Raw genomic sequence first — 20509 nt, forward strand, 5'->3', positions numbered from 1 at the left:
GTAGATGTGCTTGCAATTCGACCATTGCACATTCTTGACCACAGTGATTCCTTAGCGCAAAAAAAGTCATCATGTTCACACTTACTACGACAACTCTGCATCAGATTAGGGCAAATGATGCCTAGAAATTCTCTGGAAAAGGTGCCTTTATAATCAGCTGTACCAGTTTTTAATACTGATTTTCTATAATAGTTACGTGACAATTTCGTTATAAATCTAGTCTTTCCAATGTATTTTTTTATTTGTTTATTATTATGTACATAAATCTGCATGTAGTACAAACTGGGTTTGGAGCCAATAATCAGTTGTAGTTTTTGACATAAAGCAGACAAGGAAGATAACTGCAACGATTAGCACAACTTAGAAACTACTTTCGATTAATGAAAAGCTGGAAAAAAACAAATCTCACAGGTTAAATATTGACTCCTGCTCATCCATTGTCTGATTGGCAATAAAGCAGTTATTGGCAGTACAAACATCATCAGTCACCAATAACAGCAAATTTGTCTTTTTAACCAGTCAACTGTCCAATTAATTTCTCAGAGCGTTACCCGCAGTGCCCACTTTTTTTTTGAAGATGCGCACGCTTTTTCCCTTTTTTTCTCTTTTCTTGCAAGTTTGAAATATTAAAATATTCTTTTATAGCATATTTTTTAATAGCTCGAATGTGTTGAGACATAATATGACACCCCAAAAGTGGGAAGGGGTGGTCATAATGTCCTGTGACTAAAAGAAATGCTGTTGATGGATTTATGTGGAACCATAATAGTTGAACCTTTGCTAAAAGATACATGAGTAATAAAACAGATGGATCTTAGCAAGGGAATTGGAAATCGAAAAGAAAAAAAAAGCGATGGGGATGCAGCTTTGCAAAACATGACAAAGATAATAGTAATAATAATCTCAGACCTTGAAATATAATTGTCAACTCCATCTAGTGATGAGATAATAAAGTAGAAGGATGGCAGCACATGTATGACAAATTATTTCGTCATATCTGTGAAAAAGACAGAAAAGTCTGTGTGTCGGCAAATGCTGTCTTAGGCAACACCATTACATATATCAGCGACAGCAAATGGCGTCTTAACCACTTGACTGGTGAAAAAGACTGAAAAAAGTCGGCGCGTCGGCAAATGCCATCGTAGGCACCAACATTACGTATGGCAGCGACGTCAAACGCCGTCGTAACCACTTGACTGGTTAAGCATTGTGTGTGTGTGAAAAAAAGATATGTATCCAAAAATAATTGTGATAATATTAAAAATTTTTGTTTTAGATGTTAGAGAAGTACTGCTCTGTAAAGTTTGCTACTGTTAAACGATATGGTATAGAAGGAGCTGACACAACAATAACTTTACTTGGTACATTATTGCAGAGATGTGCTTTAGGTAAGTATTTTTTTCTCTGGGGTAATCCAATATTTTTCTCTCGCTAGCAATGAGTCCTTGAATATTTTTTTTATCTATACAGACCTGTTAATCTCGGTGTAATGAGAAAAAGTCTTATTGTATTCAATATAATGAATTTTTTCTGTGTAACATTAACTGTTTTTTTAATATACACTGCTGGCCACCCAAATTGCAACACCAAGAAAGACAAGAGATATCGCAACAATATTTATTTTGTAGATAACATGTTGACCAAGCATCAAATGATTAAATTTATAGACTTCTGTGAAGTGTGGTTCCTGCCAAAATCAGTAGCCAGAGTAGCCGCCATTGTTGGAGATCACCGCTGCCACACGCCTCGGCATTGATTCAAAGAGACTTTGGATGTGTTCTTGGGGTACAGCAGACCAAGCAGCTTCCACGCGTTGCCAAAGTTGATCTGGTGTGGCAGCTGGGGATGTAATCTGGGTCAATCGTTGAGCAACCATGGACCACATGTTTTCTATCGGCGAAAGATCCGGAGAGCGAGCTGGCCAGGGAAGCAATTCAATCTGGCGATTGACGAAGAACCTTTGGACAATGCGTGCCACGTGTGGTCGCGCATTATCCTGTTGAAATATGGCTGTGGGCAAGCCCTGAAGGTAAGGAAGGACAACTGGCTCCAACACCTCTGAGATGTAGCGCTGGCTTTTTAAAGTACCGGCAATGTGTACTAGAGGAGTGCTAGAGTGATATCCAATACCGCCCCATGCCTAATACCCAGTGCAGGACCAGTGTGGCGGTGCATAACGCAGCTGTTCAGCATCCTCTCTCCACGGTATCTCCAGACTCGAATCCGACCATCGTGGTGTTGCAGACAGAAGCGTGACTCGTCAGTAAAGACAATTTCATTCAATTGTGCCGTCCACATCCTTCTTTCATCGCACCATTGGCGGCGGAGACGTCTGTGGTTCTGCGTCAAGGGTAGACGAAGCAATGGACGTCTTGCGGACAGACCACTCTGCTGTAAACGGCGTCGAATGGTACGCGCAGACACTGGATGATGCGGTACAGACTGAATGTGCTGTGCTGTGGTTCGTGATGTGGCTGAGCGATCCGTCACTGCCATACGCACAATACGCCTGTCATCACGTGAAGTGGTGCACTGAGGTGGATGCGATCGAACACGTCGGTCCGTCGTACCCTACTGCATCCAACGATCACATATCCGCATTACAGTTGTTTGGTTTCGTCCAACGCGACTACCGATTTCCCTGAAAGATAATCCACAATCTCGGTAGGCCACTATCCTTCATCTGTCGAACTCGGATACTTGATCAAAAGATGATCGCTGTTTTCTACGAGGCATAATTGATCGTTTTTTTGAGAAAACCACAAGAAAAACACAATTGCCGTACTTCAAATCGTCGAAATCTCCAAGCCTTAAATAGCGCTTTGAAGTGGCGCCACAGGCGCGCGTGATGTGCGTCTGCGCTGAAATTCTAATCATTTGCATATCTCACCTCCGCTAATGCATGTTGTAAATTTCATATTATTTGCATGCTTCCTTCAGGGTGTTGCATTTACGGTGGCCAGCAGTGTATATTCATGAAATTAGTCAGGCCCACACTTTGCATAGAAGTGATAAAAATTCCTGAGATTTCCCATGATTCTAACAAGTGGCATCTATCGTATTGTGCTTTATAATTTCAAATTTAATGAACATTTCTAAAAAGTAATAAATTTTTTAGAGAAAAATATTGAGAGTCACAGCAAAATTTTTACTGTTATTGGTATCTCTTGTGAATTGTCTTTTTTATTTTACCATGAAATTTACTTGCAGAAAAAATTCTGATCGATTATATGATAGATAAAATTCATTCAGTGGTTTCAAACTGTTAAGTAGTATATTCCGTAGTAAACATGGTGCCTGGTTTCCGTATGATCCCTGGCCCCCATGTTTTAAGGGGCGTTGAAATTTATAATATATTTTACTAAAATTCTTAATAAGTTTTATGGGGTAAAATTTTGGAGAATCAAAGAATTTTCCTGTAAATCATATCATATACTATTTCTAACATGACCATTGTTAACAAACCCTGTTGAGAAATAATTTTAATATTATACCAATCACTAATAACCTTAAACAGCATGCATAATGCACTTATTGCAATATTATTGCTTCATAACAAAAATGTTTCAGTTCTTCAATTTCACATCTTTTTGACCATGAGATGATTGATGAAACGATGAAAAGAATGTTTGCACGTTTGATCAACATGAAATCCTGAAATCATCTTGAAGATTCCGTATATTTGCAATGCAAAGCCTTATGCATCTGATAGTATAACCCCTTTTTCCAGATGAAGTGCAATAATCTTCATCTTTGGTTCAGGTTGGTGACACAATGCTACAAATGTTGAATAATGCTAGAGGTTCAGTAGAGACGCTTCCAAATAATAAGAGCAGGGTTTGCAGGATTTTGCATGGCAGTTTAACAAACGTTATGTTCCTGACCTTTCGAAATTTTTTGAACTGCTTATATATATGTGTATAGACAGCAGGGTTGTTTGGTTTAAACCACGGTTTTAACCAAGTGGTTTTTTTAAAAAAACCACTTCGGTTTTTTTTCAAAAAATCAAACGTTGCCTAAATATCATTTTTTTCCTTGAAAAATATCATATTGGTTCCCATAAATCCACACATGAGTTTGAATTTTAAATTTTCACACCTGTAATTGAGGGACCTGTCGGTTTTTTTAAAATTACTTTTTTCGAACTATTGAAAAGTTTTCATGTTTATTTTGTGTCATCACGGATAGGGAAAACAGAAACATATTTATATTTCAACTTTGAATCGGGAGAAAATTCCACACTTTAGTTTGAATTTTAAATTTTCACACCTGTAAGGGAGGGTCCTGTCTGTTTTTTCAAAATTACTTTTTTCCAGCTATTGAGAAGTTTTCATGTTTATTTTGTAGAGAATTTCATCACGGATAGGGAAAACAGAACCATATTTATGTTTCAAGTTTGAATCGGGAGAAAAATAAACACATGAGCTTGAATTTTAAATTGTGACACCTGTAAGGGAGGGGGGGTCCTGTCGGTTTTTTCAAAATAAATTTTTTTGAGCTATTGGAAGATTTTCATGTTTATTTTGTAGAAAATTTCATTACGGATAGGGAAAAAAAACCAAATTTATGCCTGGAGTTTCAATCGTCAGAAAAATCCACACATGAGTTTGAATTTTAGATTTTCACATCTGTAATTAAGGGTCCTGTCGGTTTTTTTAAAATTACTTTTTTCGAACTATTGATAAGTTTTCATGTTTATTTTGTGGAGAATGTCATCACGGATAGGGAAAACAGAAACATATTTATATTTCAACTTTGAATCGGGAGAAAATTCCACACTTTAGTTTGAATTTTAAATTTTCACACCTGTAAGGGAGGGTCCTGTCTGTTTTTTCAAAATTACTTTTTTCCAGCTATTGAGAAGTTTTCATGTTTATTTTGTAGAGAATTTGATCACGGATAGGGAGAACTGAACCATATTTATGTTTCAACTTTGAATCGGGAGAAAAATCAACACTTTAGTTTGAATTTTAAATTTTCACACCTGTAAGGGAGAGTCCTGTCGGTTTTTCAAAATAAATTTTTTCGAGCTATTAAAAAGTTTTCATGTTTATTTTGTAGAGAATTTCATCACGGATAGGGAAAACAGAACCATATTTATATTTCAACTTTGAATCGGGAGAAAATTCCACACTTTAGTTTGAATTTTAAATTTTCACACCTGTAAGGGAGGGTCCTGTCGGTTTTTCAAAATAAATTTTTTTGAGCTATTGAAAAGTTTTCATGTTTATTTTGTATTTTCTAGAGAATTTCATCACGGATAGGGAAAACAGAACCATATTTATGTTTCAAGTTTGAATCGGGAGAAAAATAAACACATGAGCTTGAATTTTAAATTTTGACACCTGTAAGGGAGGGGGGGGGGGTCCTCTCGGTTTTTTCAAAATAAATTTTTTTGAGCTATTGGAAGATTTTCATGTTTATTTTGTAGAAAATGTCATTACGGATAGGGGAAAAAAACCAAATTTATGCCTGGAGTTTCAATCGTCAGAAAAATCCACACATGAGTTTGAATTTTAGATTTTCACATCTGTAATTGATGGTCCTGTCGGTTTTTTTAAAATTACTTTTTTCGAACTATTGAAAAGTTTTCATGTTTATTTTGTGGAGAATGTCATCACGGATAGGGAAGACAGAAACATATTTATATTTCAACTTTGAATCGGGAGAAAATTCCACACTTTAGTTTGAATTTTAAATTTTCACACCTGTAAGGGAGGGTCCTGTCGGTTTTTCAAAATAAATTTTTTCGAGCTATTGAAAATTTTCATGTTTATTTTGTAGAGAATTTCATGACGGATAGGGAAAACAGAACCATATTTATATTTCAACTTTGAATCGGGAGAAAATTCCACACTTTGGTTTGAATTTTAAATTTTCACACCTGTAAGGGAGGGTCCTGTCGGTTTTTCAAAATAAATTTTTTCGAGCTATTGAAAAGGTTTCATGTTTATTTTGTAGAGAATTTCATCACGGATAGGGAAAACAGAACAATACTTATGTTACAAGTTTGAATCTGGTGAAAAATCAACACGTGCTTGAATTTTAAATTTTCACATCTGTAAGGGAGGGTCCTGTCGGTTTTTCAAAATAAATTTTTTCGAGCTATTGAAAAGTTTTCATGTTTATTTTATAGAGAATTTCATTACGGATAGGGAAAACAGAACCATATTTATGTTTCAAGTTTGAATCTGGAGAAAAATCAACACATGAGTTTGAATTTTAAATTTTACACCTGTATGGGAAGGGGGTCCTGTTGGTTTTTTGAAAATTACTTTTTTCGAGCTATTGAAAAGTTTTCATGTTTATTTTGTATTTTGTAGAGAATTTCATCACGGATAGGGAAAGCAAAACCATATTTATGTTTCGAGTTTGAATCGGGAGAAAATTCCACACTTTAGTTTGAATTATAAATTTTCATAATGTAAAGGAGGGTCCTGTCGGTTTTTTTGAAATAACTTTTTTCCAGCTATTGAGAAGTTTTCATGTTTATTTTGTAGAGAAGTTCATCACCGATAGGGAAAACAAAAACAAATTTATGCCTCGAGTTTGAATCGGGAGTAAAATCCACACTTTAGTTTGAATTTTAAATTTTCACACCTGTAAGGGAGGGGAAGGGTCCTGTCGGTTTTTTCAAAATAAATTTTTTTGAGCTATTGAAAGATTTTCATGTTTATTTTGTAGAGAGTTTCATTACGGATAGGCAAAAAAAACCAAATTTATACCTGGAGTTTCAATCGTCAGAAAAATTCACACATGAGTTTGAATTTTAGATTTTCACACCTGTAAGGGAGGGTCATGTCGGTTTTTTCAAAATAACTTTTTTCGAGCTATTGAAAAGTTTTCATGTTTATTTTCTAGAGAATTTCATCACGGATAGGGAAAACAGAACCATATTTATATTTCAACTTTTAATCGGGAGAAAATTCCACACTTTAGTTTGAATTTTAAATTTTCACACCTGTAAGGGAGGGTCCTGTCGGTTTTTTTAAAATTACTTTTTTCGAGCTATTGAAAAGTTTTCATGTTTATTGTGTAGAGAATTTCATCACGGATAGGGAAAACAGAACCATATTTATATTTCAACTTTTAATCGGGAGAAAATTCCACACTTTAGTTTGAATTTTAAATATTCATAATGTAAAGGAGGATCCTTTCGGTTTTTTCGAAATGACTTTTTTCGAGCTATTGAAAAGTTTTCATGTTTATTTTGTAGAGAATTTCATCACGGATAGGGAAAACAGAACCATATTTATATTTCAACTTTGAATCGGGAGAAAATTCCACACTTTAGTTTGAATTTTAAATTTTCATAATGTAAAGGAGGATCCTTTCGGTTTTTTCAAAATAAATTTTTTCGAGCTATTGAAAAGTTTTCATGTTTATTTTCTAGAGAATTTCATCACGGATAGGGAAAACAGAACCATATTTATATTTCAACTTTGAATCGGGAGAAAATTCCACACTTTAGTTTGAATTTTAAATTTTCACACCTGTAAGGGAGTGTCCTGTTGGTTTTTTGAAAATTACTTTTTTCGAGCTATTGAAAAGTTTTCATGTTTATTTTGTATTTTGTAGAGAATTTCATCACGGATAGGGAAAGCAAAACCATATTTATGTTTCGAGTTTGAATCGGGAGAAAATTCCGCACTTTAGTTTGAATTATAAATTTTCATAATGTAAAGGAGGGTCCTGTCGGTTTTTTCGAAATAACTTTTTTCCAGCTATTGAGAAGTTTTCATGTTTATTTTGTAGAGAATTTCATCACCGATAGGGAAAACAAAAACAAATTTATGCCTCGAGTTTGAATCGGGAGTAAAATCCACACTTTAGTTTGAATTTTAAATTTTCACACCTGTAAGGGAGGGGGGGGGGGGTCCTGTCGGTTTTTTCAAAATAAATTTTTTTGAGCTATTGGAAGATTTTCATGTTTATTTTGTAGAAAATGTCATTACGGATAGGGAAAAAAAACCAAATTTATGCCTGGAGTTTCAATCGTCAGAAAAATCTACACATGAGTTTGAATTTTAGATTTTCACATCTGTAATTGAGGGTCCTGTCGGTTTTTTTAAAATTACTTTTTTCGAACTATTGAAAAGTTTTCATGTTTATTTTGTGGAGAATGTCATCACGGATAGGGAAGACAGAAACATATTTATATTTCAACTTTGAATCGGGAGAAAATTCCACACTTTAGTTTGAATTTTAAATTTTCACACCTGTAAGGGAGGGTCCTTTCGGTTTTTTCAAAATAAATTTTTTCGAGCTATTGAAAATTTTCATGTTTATTTTGTAGAGAATTTCATGACGGATAGGGAAAACAGAACCATATTTATATTTCAACTTTGAATCGGGAGAAAATTCCACACTTTAGTTTGAATTTTAAATTTTCACACCTGTAAGGGAGGGTCCTGTCGGTTTTTTGAAAATTACTTTTTTCGAGCTATTGAAAAGTTTTCATGTTTATTTTGTATTTTGTAGAGAATTTCATCACGGATAGGGAAAGCAAAACCATATTTATGTTTCGAGTTTGAATCGGGAGAAAATTCCACACTTTAGTTTGAATTATAAATTTTCATAATGTAAAGGAGGGTCCTGTCGGTTTTTTCGAAATAACTTTTTTCCAGCTATTGAGAAGTTTTCATGTTTATTTTGTAGAGAATTTCATCACCGATAGGGAAAACAAAAACAAATTTATGCCTCGAGTTTGAATCGGGAGTAAAATCCACACTTTAGTTTGAATTTTAAATTTTGACACCTGTAAGGGAGGGGGGGGGGTCCTGTCGGTTTTTTCAAAATAAATTTTTTTGAGCTATTGGAAGATTTTCATGTTTATTTTGTAGAAAATGTCATTACGGATAGGGAAAAAAAACCAAATTTATGCCTGGAGTTTCAATCGTCAGAAAAATCCACACATGAGTTTGAATTTTAGATTTTCACATCTGTAATTGAGGGTCCTGTCGGTTTTTCAAAATAAATTTTTTCGAGCTATTGAAAAGGTTTCATGTTTATTTTGTAGAGAATTTCATCACGGATAGGGAAAACAGAACAATACTTATGTTACAAGTTTGAATCTGGTGAAAAATCAACACGTGCTTGAATTTTAAATTTTCACATCTGTAAGGGAGGGTCCTGTCGGTTTTTCAAAATAAATTTTTTCGAGCTATTGAAAAGTTTTCATGTTTATTTTATAGAGAATTTCATTACGGATAGGGAAAACAGAACCATATTTATGTTTCAAGTTTGAATCTGGAGAAAAATCAACACATGAGTTTGAATTTTAAATTTTACACCTGTATGGGAAGGGGGTCCTGTTGGTTTTTTGAAAATTACTTTTTTCGAGCTATTGAAAAGTTTTCATGTTTATTTTGTATTTTGTAGAGAATTTCATCACGGATAGGGAAAGCAAAACCATATTTATGTTTCGAGTTTGAATCGGGAGAAAATTCCACACTTTAGTTTGAATTATAAATTTTCATAATGTAAAGGAGGGTCCTGTCGGTTTTTTCGAAATAACTTTTTTCCAGCTATTGACAAGTTTTCATGTTTATTTTGTAGAGAATTTCATCACCGATAGGGAAAACAAAAACAAATTTATGCCTCGAGTTTGAATCGGGAGTAAAATCCACACTTTAGTTTGAATTTTAAATTTTCACACCTGTAAGGGAGGGGAAGGGTCCTGTCGGTTTTTTCAAAATAAATTTTTTTGAGCTATTGAAAGATTTTCATGTTTATTTTGTAGAGAGTTTCATTACGGATAGGCAAAAAAAACCAAATTTATACCTGGAGTTTCAATCGTCAGAAAAATTCACACATGAGTTTGAATTTTAGATTTTCACACCTGTAAGGGAGGGTCATGTCGGTTTTTTCAAAATAACTTTTTTCGAGCTATTGAAAAGTTTTCATGTTTATTTTCTAGAGAATTTCATCACGGATAGGGAAAACAGAACCATATTTATATTTCAACTTTTAATCGGGAGAAAATTCCACACTTTAGTTTGAATTTTAAATTTTCACACCTGTAAGGGAGGGTCCTGTCGGTTTTTTTAAAATTACTTTTTTCGAGCTATTGAAAAGTTTTCATGTTTATTGTGTAGAGAATTTCATCACGGATAGGGAAAACAGAACCATATTTATATTTCAACTTTTAATCGGGAGAAAATTCCACACTTTAGTTTGAATTTTAAATATTCATAATGTAAAGGAGGATCCTTTCGGTTTTTTCGAAATGACTTTTTTCGAGCTATTGAAAAGTTTTCATGTTTATTTTGTAGAGAATTTCATCACGGATAGGGAAAACAGAACCATATTTATATTTCAACTTTGAATCGGGAGAAAATTCCACACTTTAGTTTGAATTTTAAATTTTCATAATGTAAAGGAGGATCCTTTCGGTTTTTTCAAAATAAATTTTTTCGAGCTATTGAAAAGTTTTCATGTTTATTTTGTAGAGAATTTCATGACGGATAGGGAAAACAGAACCATATTTATATTTCAACTTTGAATCGGGAGAAAAATCAACACATGAGTTTGAATTTTAAATTTTCACACCTGTAAGGGAGGGTCCTGTCGGTTTTTTTAAAATTACTTTTTTCGAGCTATTGAAAAGTTTTCATGTTTATTTTGTAGAAAATTTCATCACGGATAGGAAAAACAGAACTATATTTATATTTCAACTTTGAATCGGGAGAAAAATCAACACATGAGTTTGAATTTTAAATTTTCACACCTGTAAGGGAGGGTCCTGTCGGTTTTTTTAAAATTACTTTTTTCGAGCTATTGAAAAGTTTTCACGTTTATTTTGTAGAGAATTTCATCACGGATAGGGAAAACAGAACCATATTTATATTTCAACTTTGAATCGGGAGAAAATTCCACACTTTAGTTTGAATTTTAAATTTTCACACCTGTAAGGGAGGGTCCTGTCGGTTTTTTTAAAATTACTTTTTTCGAGCTATTGAAAAGTTTTCATGTTTATTGTGTAGAGAATTTCATCACGGATAGGGAAAACAGAACCATATTTATATTTCAACTTTTAATCGGGAGAAAATTCCACACTTTAGTTTGAATTTTAAATATTCATAATGTAAAGGAGGATCCTTTCGGTTTTTTCGAAATGACTTTTTTCGAGCTATTGAAAAGTTTTCATGTTTATTTTGTAGAGAATTTCATCACGGATAGGGAAAACAGAACCATATTTATATTTCAACTTTGAATCGGGAGAAAATTCCACACTTTAGTTTGAATTTTAAATTTTCATAATGTAAAGGAGGATCCTTTCGGTTTTTTCAAAATAAATTTTTTCGAGCTATTGAAAAGTTTTCATGTTTATTTTGTAGAGAATTTCATGACGGATAGGGAAAACAGAACCATATTTATATTTCAACTTTGAATCGGGAGAAAAATCAACACATGAGTTTGAATTTTAAATTTTCACACCTGTAAGGGAGGGTCCTGTCGGTTTTTTTAAAATTACTTTTTTCGAGCTATTGAAAAGTTTTCATGTTTATTTTGTAGAAAATTTCATCACGGATAGGAAAAACAGAACTATATTTATATTTCAACTTTGAATCGGGAGAAAAATCAACACATGAGTTTGAATTTTAAATTTTCACACCTGTAAGGGAGGGTCCTGTCGGTTTTTTTAAAATTACTTTTTTCGAGCTATTGAAAAGTTTTCACGTTTATTTTGTAGAGAATTTCATCACGGATAGGGAAAACAGAACCATATTTATATTTCAACTTTGAATCGGGAGAAAATTCCACACTTTAGTTTGAATTTTAAATTTTCACACCTGTAAGGGAGTGTCCTGTCGGTTTTTTTAAAATTACCTTTTTCGAGCTATTGAAAAGTTTTCATGTTTATTTTGTAGAGAATTTCATCACGGATAGGGAAAACTGAACCATATTTATGTTTCAAGTTTGAATCTGGAGAAAAATCAACACATGAGTTTGAATTTTAAATTTTACACCTGTATGGGAAGGGGGTCCTGTTGGTTTTTTGAAAATTACTTTTTTCGAGCTATTGAAAAGTTTTCATGTTTATTTTGTATTTTGTAGAGAATTTCATCACGGATAGGGAAAGCAAAACCATATTTATGTTTCGAGTTTGAATCGGGAGAAAATTCCACACTTTAGTTTGAATTATAAATTTTCATAATGTAAAGGAGGGTCCTGTCGGTTTTTTCGAAATAACTTTTTTCCAGCTATTGAGAAGTTTTCATGTTTATTTTGTAGAGAATTTCATCACCGATAGGGAAAACAAAAACAAATTTATGCCTCGAGTTTGAATCGGGAGTAAAATCCACACTTTAGTTTGAATTTTAAATTTTCACACCTGTAAGGGAGGGGGGGGGGTCCTGTCGGTTTTTTCAAAATAAATTTTTTTGAGCTATTGGAAGATTTTCATGTTTATTTTGTAGAAAATGTCATTACGGATAGGGAAAAAAAACCAAATTTATGCCTGGAGTTTCAATCGTCAGAAAAATCCACACATGAGTTTGAATTTTAGATTTTCACATCTGTAATTGAGGGTCCTGTCGGTTTTTTTAAAATTACTTTTTTCGAACTATTGAAAAGTTTTCATGTTTATTTTGTGGAGAATGTCATCACGGATAGGGAAGACAGAAACATATTTATATTTCAACTTTGAATCGGGAGAAAATTCCACACTTTAGTTTGAATTTTAAATTTTCACACCTGTAAGGGAGGGTCCTTTCGGTTTTTTCAAAATAAATTTTTTCGAGCTATTGAAAATTTTCATGTTTATTTTGTAGAGAATTTCATGACGGATAGGGAAAACAGAACCATATTTATATTTCAACTTTGAATCGGGAGAAAATTCCACACTTTAGTTTGAATTTTAAATTTTCACACCTGTAAGGGAGGGTCCTGTCGGTTTTTTGAAAATTACTTTTTTCGAGCTATTGAAAAGTTTTCATGTTTATTTTGTATTTTGTAGAGAATTTCATCACGGATAGGGAAAGCAAAACCATATTTATGTTTCGAGTTTGAATCGGGAGAAAATTCCACACTTTAGTTTGAATTTTAAATTTTGACACCTGTAAGGGAGGGGGGGGGGGGGTCCTGTCGGTTTTTTCAAAATAAATTTTTTTGAGCTATTGGAAGATTTTCATGTTTATTTTGTAGAAAATGTCATTACGGATAGGGAAAAAAAACCAAATTTATGCCTGGAGTTTCAATCGTCAGAAAAATCCACACATGAGTTTGAATTTTAGATTTTCACATCTGTAATTGAGGGTCCTGTCGGTTTTTCAAAATAAATTTTTTCGAGCTATTGAAAAGGTTTCATGTTTATTTTGTAGAGAATTTCATCACGGATAGGGAAAACAGAACAATACTTATGTTACAAGTTTGAATCTGGTGAAAAATCAACACGTGCTTGAATTTTAAATTTTCACATCTGTAAGGGAGGGTCCTGTCGGTTTTTCAAAATAAATTTTTTCGAGCTATTGAAAAGTTTTCATGTTTATTTTATAGAGAATTTCATTACGGATAGGGAAAACAGAACCATATTTATGTTTCAAGTTTGAATCTGGAGAAAAATCAACACATGAGTTTGAATTTTAAATTTTACACCTGTATGGGAAGGGGGTCCTGTTGGTTTTTTGAAAATTACTTTTTTCGAGCTATTGAAAAGTTTTCATGTTTATTTTGTATTTTGTAGAGAATTTCATCACGGATAGGGAAAGCAAAACCATATTTATGTTTCGAGTTTGAATCGGGAGAAAATTCCACACTTTAGTTTGAATTATAAATTTTCATAATGTAAAGGAGGGTCCTGTCGGTTTTTTCGAAATAACTTTTTTCCAGCTATTGACAAGTTTTCATGTTTATTTTGTAGAGAATTTCATCACCGATAGGGAAAACAAAAACAAATTTATGCCTCGAGTTTGAATCGGGAGTAAAATGCACACTTTAGTTTGAATTTTAAATTTTCACACCTGTAAGGGAGGGGAAGGGTCCTGTCGGTTTTTTCAAAATAAATTTTTTTGAGCTATTGAAAGATTTTCATGTTTATTTTGTAGAGAGTTTCATTACGGATAGGCAAAAAAAACCAAATTTATACCTGGAGTTTCAATCGTCAGAAAAATTCACACATGAGTTTGAATTTTAGATTTTCACACCTGTAAGGGAGGGTCATGTCGGTTTTTTCAAAATAACTTTTTTCGAGCTATTGAAAAGTTTTCATGTTTATTTTCTAGAGAATTTCATCACGGATAGGGAAAACAGAACCATATTTATATTTCAACTTTTAATCGGGAGAAAATTCCACACTTTAGTTTGAATTTTAAATTTTCACACCTGTAAGGGAGGGTCCTGTCGGTTTTTCAAAATAAATTTTTTTGAGCTATTGAAAAGTTTTCATGTTTATTTTGTATTTTCTAGAGAATTTCATCACGGATAGGGAAAACAGAACCATATTTATGTTTCAAGTTTGATTCGGGAGAAAAATAAACACATGAGCTTGAATTTTAAATTTTGACACCTGTAAGGGAGGGGAAGGGTCCTGTCGGTTTTTTCAAAATAAATTTTTTTGAGCTATTGGAAGATTTTCATGTTTATTTTGTAGAAAATGTCATTACGGATAGGGAAAAAAAACCAAATTTATGCCTGGAGTTTCAATCGTCAGAAAAATCCACACATGAGTTTGAATTTTAGATTTTCACATCTGTAATTGAGGGTCCTGTCGGTTTTTTTAAAATTACTTTTTTCGAACTATTGAAAAGTTTTCATGTTTATTTTGTGGAGAATGTCATCACGGATAGGGAAGACAGAAACATATTTATATTTCAACTTTGAATCGGGAGAAAATTCCACACTTTGGTTTGAATTTTAAATTTTCACACCTGTAAGGGAGGGTCCTGTCGGTTTTTCAAAAGAAATTTTTTCGAGCTATTGAAAATTTTCATGTTTATTTTGTAGAGAATTTCATCACGGATAGGGAAAACAGAACCATATTTATATTTCAACTTTGAATCGGGAGAAAATTCCACACTTTGGTTTGAATTTTAAATTTTCACACCTGTAAGGGAGGGTCCTGTCGGTTTTTCAAAATAAATTTTTTCGAGCTATTGAAAAGGTTTCATGTTTATTTTGTAGAGAATTTCATCACGGATAGGGAAAACAGAACAATACTTATGTTACAAGTTTGAATCTGGTGAAAAATCAACACGTACTTGAATTTTAAATTTTCACATCTGTAAGGGAGGGTCCTGTCGGTTTTTCAAAATAAATTTTTTCGAGCTATTGAAAAGTTTTCATGTTTATTTTATAGAGAATTTCATTACGGATAGGGAAAACAGAACCATATTTATGTTTCAAGTTTGAATCTGGAGAAAAATCAACACATGAGTTTGAATTTTAAATTTTACACCTGTATGGGAAGGGGGTCCTGTTGGTTTTTTAAAAATTACTTTTTTCGAGCTATTGAAAAGTTTTCATGTTTATTTTGTATTTTGTAGAGAATTTCATCACGGATAGGGAAAGCAAAACCATATTTATGTTTCGAGTTTGAATCGGGAGAAAATTCCACACTTTAGTTTGAATTATAAATTTTCATAATGTAAAGGAGGGTCCTGTCGGTTTTTTCGAAATAACTTTTTTGCAGCTATTGAGAAGTTTTCATGTTTATTTTGTAGAGAATTTCATCACCGATAGGGAAAACAAAAACAAATTTATGCCTCGAGTTTGAATCGGGAGTAAAATCCACACTTTAGTTTGAATTTTAAATTTTCACACCTGTAAGGGAGGGGAAGGGTCCTGTCGGTTTTTTCAAAATAAATTTTTTTGAGCTATTGAAAGATTTTCATGTTTATTTTGTAGAGAGTTTCATTACGGATAGGCAAAAAAAACCAAATTTATACCTGGAGTTTCAATCGTCAGAAAAATTCACACATGAGTTTGAATTTTAGATTTTCACACCTGTAAGGGAGGGTCATGTCGGTTTTTTTAAAATTACTTTTTTCGAGCTATTGAAAAGTTTTCATGTTTATTGTGTAGAGAATTTCATCACGGATAGGGAAAACAGAACCATATTTATATTTCAACTTTTAATCGGGAGAAAATTCCACACTTTAGTTTGAATTTTAAATTTTCATAATGTAAAGGAGGATCCTTTCGGTTTTTTCGAAATGACTTTTTTCGAGCTATTGAAAAGTTTTCATGTTTATTTTGTAGAGAATTTCATCACGGATAGGGAAAACAGAACCATATTTATATTTCAACTTTGAATCGGGAGAAAATTCCACACTTTAGTTTGAATTTTAAATTTTCATAATGTAAAGGAGGATCCTTTCGGTTTTTTCAAAATAAATTTTTTCGAGCTATTGAAAAGTTTTCATGTTTATTTTGTAGAGAATTTCATGACGGATAGGGAAAACAGAACCATATTTATATTTCAACTTTGAATCGGGAGAAAAATCAACACTTTAGTTTGAATTTTAAATTTTCACACCTGTAAGGGAGGGTCCTGTCGGTGTTTTTAAAATTCCTTTTTTCGAGGTATTGAAAAGTTTTCATGTTTATTTTGTAGAGAATTTCATTACGGATAGGGAAAACAGAACCATATTTATGTTTCAAGTTTGAATCGTGAGAAAAATCAATACATGAGCTTGAATTTTAAATTTTCACATCTGTAAGGGAGGGTCCTGTCGGTTTTTTTAAAATTACTTTTTTCGAGCTATTGAAAAGTTTTCACGTTTATTTTGTAGAGAATTTCATCACGGATAGGGAAAACAGAACCATATTTATATTTCAAATTTGAATCGGGAGAAAATTCCACACTTTAGTTTGAATTTTAAATTTTCACACCTGTAAGGGAGGGTCCTGTCGGTTTTTTTTAAAATTACCTTTTTCGAGCTATTGAGAAGTTTTCATGTTTATTTTGTAGAGAATTTCATCACGGATAGGGAAAACTGAACCATATTTATGTTTCAACTTTGAATCGGGAGAAAAATCAACACATGAGCTTGAATTTTAAATTTTCACATCTGTAAGGGAGGGTCCTGTCGGTTTTTTTAAAATTACTTTTTTCGAGCTATTGAAAAGTTTTCATGTTTATTTTGTAGAGAATTTCATCACGGATAGGGAAAACAGAACCATATTTATATTTCAGCTTTGATTCGGGAGAAAATTCCACACTTTAGTTTGAATTTTAAATTTTCACACCTGTAAGGGAGGGTCCTGTCGGTTTTTTTAAAATTACTTTTTTCGAGCTATTGAAAAGTTTTCATGTTTATTTTGTAGAGAATTTCATCACGGATAGGGAAAACAGAACCATATTTATATTTCAACTTTGAATCGGGAGAAAATTCCACACTTTAGTTTGAATTTTAAATTTTCACACCTGTAAGGGAGTGTCCTGTCGGTTTTTTTAAAATTACCTTTTTCGAGCTATGGAAAAGTTTTCATGTTTATTTTGTAGAGAATTTCATCACGGATAGGGAAAACTGAACCATATTTATGTTTCAACTTTGAATCGGGAGAAAAATGAACACTTTAGTTTGAATTATAAATTTTCACACCTGTAAGGGAGGGTCCTGTTGGTTTTTCAAAATAAATTTTTTCGAGCTATTGAAAAGTTTTCATGTTTATTTTGTAGAGAATTTCATCACGGATAGGGAAAACAGAACCATATTTATATTTCAACTTTGATTCGGGAGAAAATTCCACACTTTAGTTTGAATTTTAAATTTTCACACCTGTAAGGGAGTGTCCTGTCGGTTTTTTTAAAATTACCTTTTTCGAGCTATTGAAAAGTTTTCATGTTTATTTTGTAGAGAATTTTATCACGGATAGGGAAAACGGAACCATATTTATGTTTCAAGTTTGAATCGGGAGAAAAATCAACACATGAGCTTGAATTTTAAATTTTCACATCTGTAAGGGAGGGTCCTGTCGGTTTTTCAAAATAAATTTTTTTGAGCTATTGAAAAGTTTTCATGTTTATTTTGTAGAAAATTTCATCACGGATAGGGAAAACAGAACCATATTTATATTTCAACTTTGAATCGGGTGAAAATTCCACACTTTAGTTTGAATTTTAAATTTTCACACCTGTAAGGGAGGGTCCTGTCGGTTTTTTTAAAATTACTTTTTTCGAGCTATTGAAAAGTTTTCACGTTTATTTTGTAGAGAATTTCATCTCGGATAGGGAAAACAGAACCATATTTATATTTCAACTTTGAATCGGGAGAAAATTCCACACTTTAGTTTGAATTTTAAATTTTCACACCTGTAAGGGAGGGTCCTGTCGGTTTTTTTAAAATTACCTTTTTCGAGCTATTGAAAAGTTTTCATGTTTATTTTGTAGAGAATTTCATCACGGATAGGGAAAACTGAACCATATTTATGTTTCAAGTTTGAATCGGGAGAAAATTCCACACTTTAGTTTGAATTTTAAATTTTCACACCTGTAAGGGAGTGTCCTGTTGGTTTTTTGAAAATTACTTTTTTCGAGCTATTGAAAAGTTTTCATGTTTATTTTGTATTTTGTAGAGAATTTCATCACGGATAGGGAAAGCAAAACCATATTTATGTTTCGAGTTTGAATCGGGAGAAAATTCCACACTTTAGTTTGAATTATAAATTTTCATAATGTAAAGGAGGGTCCTGTCGGTTTTTTCGAAATAACTTTTTTCCAGCTATTGAGAAGTTTTCATGTTTATTTTGTAGAGAATTTCATCACCGATAGGGAAAACAAAAACAAATTTATGCCTCGAGTTTGAATCGGGAGTAAAATCCACACTTTAGTTTGAATTTTAAATTTTCACACCTGTAAGGGAGGGGGGGGGGGGTCCTGTCGGTTTTTTCAAAATAAATTTTTTTGAGCTATTGGAAGATTTTCATGTTTATTTTGTAGAAAATGTCATTACGGATAGGGAAAAAAAACCAAATTTATGCCTGGAGTTTCAATCGTCAGAAAAATCTACACATGAGTTTGAATTTTAGATTTTCACATCTGTAATTGAGGGTCCTGTCGGTTTTTTTAAAATTACTTTTTTCGAACTATTGAAAAGTTTTCATGTTTATTTTGTGGAGAATGTCATCACGGATAGGGAAGACAGAAACATATTTATATTTCAACTTTGAATCGGGAGAAAATTCCACACTTTAGTTTGAATTTTAAATTTTCACACCTGTAAGGGAGGGTCCTTTCGGTTTTTTCAAAATAAATTTTTTCGAGCTATTGAAAATTTTCATGTTTATTTTGTAGAGAATTTCATGACGGATAGGGAAAACAGAACCATATTTATATTTCAACTTTGAATCGGGAGAAAATTCCACACTTTAGTTTGAATTTTAAATTTTCACACCTGTAAGGGAGGGTCCTGTCGGTTTTTTGAAAATTACTTTTTTCGAGCTATTGAAAAGTTTTCATGTTTATTTTGTATTTTGTAGAGAATTTCATCACGGATAGGGAAAGCAAAACCATATTTATGTTTCGAGTTTGAATCGGGAGAAAATTCCACACTTTAGTTTGAATTATAAATTTTCATAATGTAAAGGAGGGTCCTGTCGGTTTTTTCGAAATAACTTTTTTCCAGCTATTGAGAAGTTTTCATGTTTATTTTGTAGAGAATTTCATCACCGATAGGGAAAACAAAAACAAATTTATGCCTCGAGTTTGAATCGGGAGTAAAATCCACACTTTAGTTTGAATTTTAAATTTTGACACCTGTAAGGGAGGGGGGGGGGTCCTGTCGGTTTTTTCAAAATAAATTTTTTTGAGCTATTGGAAGATTTTCATGTTTATTTTGTAGAAAATGTCATTACGGATAGGGAAAAAAAACCAAATTTATGCCTGGAGTTTCAATCGTCAGAAAAATCCACACATGAGTTTGAATTTTAGATTTTCACATCTGTAATTGAGGGTCCTGTCGGTTTTTCAAAATAAATTTTTTCGAGCTATTGAAAAGGTTTCATGTTTATTTTGTAGAGAATTTCATCACGGATAGGGAAAACAGAACAATACTTATGTTACAAGTTTGAATCTGGTGAAAAATCAACACGTGCTTGAATTTTAAATTTTCACATCTGTAAGGGAGGGTCCTGTCGGTTTTTCAAAATAAATTTTTTCGAGCTATTGAAAAGTTTTCATGTTTATTTTATAGAGAATTTCATTACGGATAGGGAAAACAGAACCATATTTATGTTTCAAGTTTGAATCTGGAGAAAAATCAACACATGAGTTTGAATTTTAAATTTTACACCTGTATGGGAAGGGGGTCCTGTTGGTTTTTTGAAAATTACTTTTTTCGAGCTATTGAAAAGTTTTCATGTTTATTTTGTATTTTGTAGAGAATTTCATCACGGATAGGGAAAGCAAAACCATATTTATGTTTCGAGTTTGAATCGGGAGAAAATTCCACACTTTAGTTTGAATTATAAATTTTCATAATGTAAAGGAGGGTCCTGTCGGTTTTTTCGAAATAACTTTTTTCCAGCTATTGACAAGTTTTCATGTTTATTTTGTAGAGAATTTCAT

The 20509-nt window shown here is 32.6% G+C and overlaps 1 protein-coding gene across 3 annotated transcripts in view; it reads left to right on the forward strand.

Moving 5' to 3' along the window:
* LOC149088343 (2-oxoadipate dehydrogenase complex component E1) overlaps window positions 1–20509 on the forward strand; it is an 846788-nt gene that overhangs the window by 42319 nt on the left and 783960 nt on the right. For all 3 annotated transcript variants that reach the window (XM_089247246.1, XM_089247241.1, XM_089247249.1), the window contains exon 5: window positions 1277–1388. In XM_089247246.1, the coding sequence (XP_089103372.1) occupies window positions 1277–1388 (112 nt within the window). The remainder of the gene's footprint in view (window positions 1–1276; window positions 1389–20509) is intronic.

Source organism: Pholcus phalangioides, unplaced genomic scaffold (assembly GCF_987345545.1).
Source record: "Pholcus phalangioides strain wild (caught in Gottingen) unplaced genomic scaffold, Ppha-v1.0 ptg000003l_1, whole genome shotgun sequence".
Classification (NCBI taxonomy): Eukaryota; Metazoa; Arthropoda; class Arachnida; order Araneae; family Pholcidae; genus Pholcus; species Pholcus phalangioides.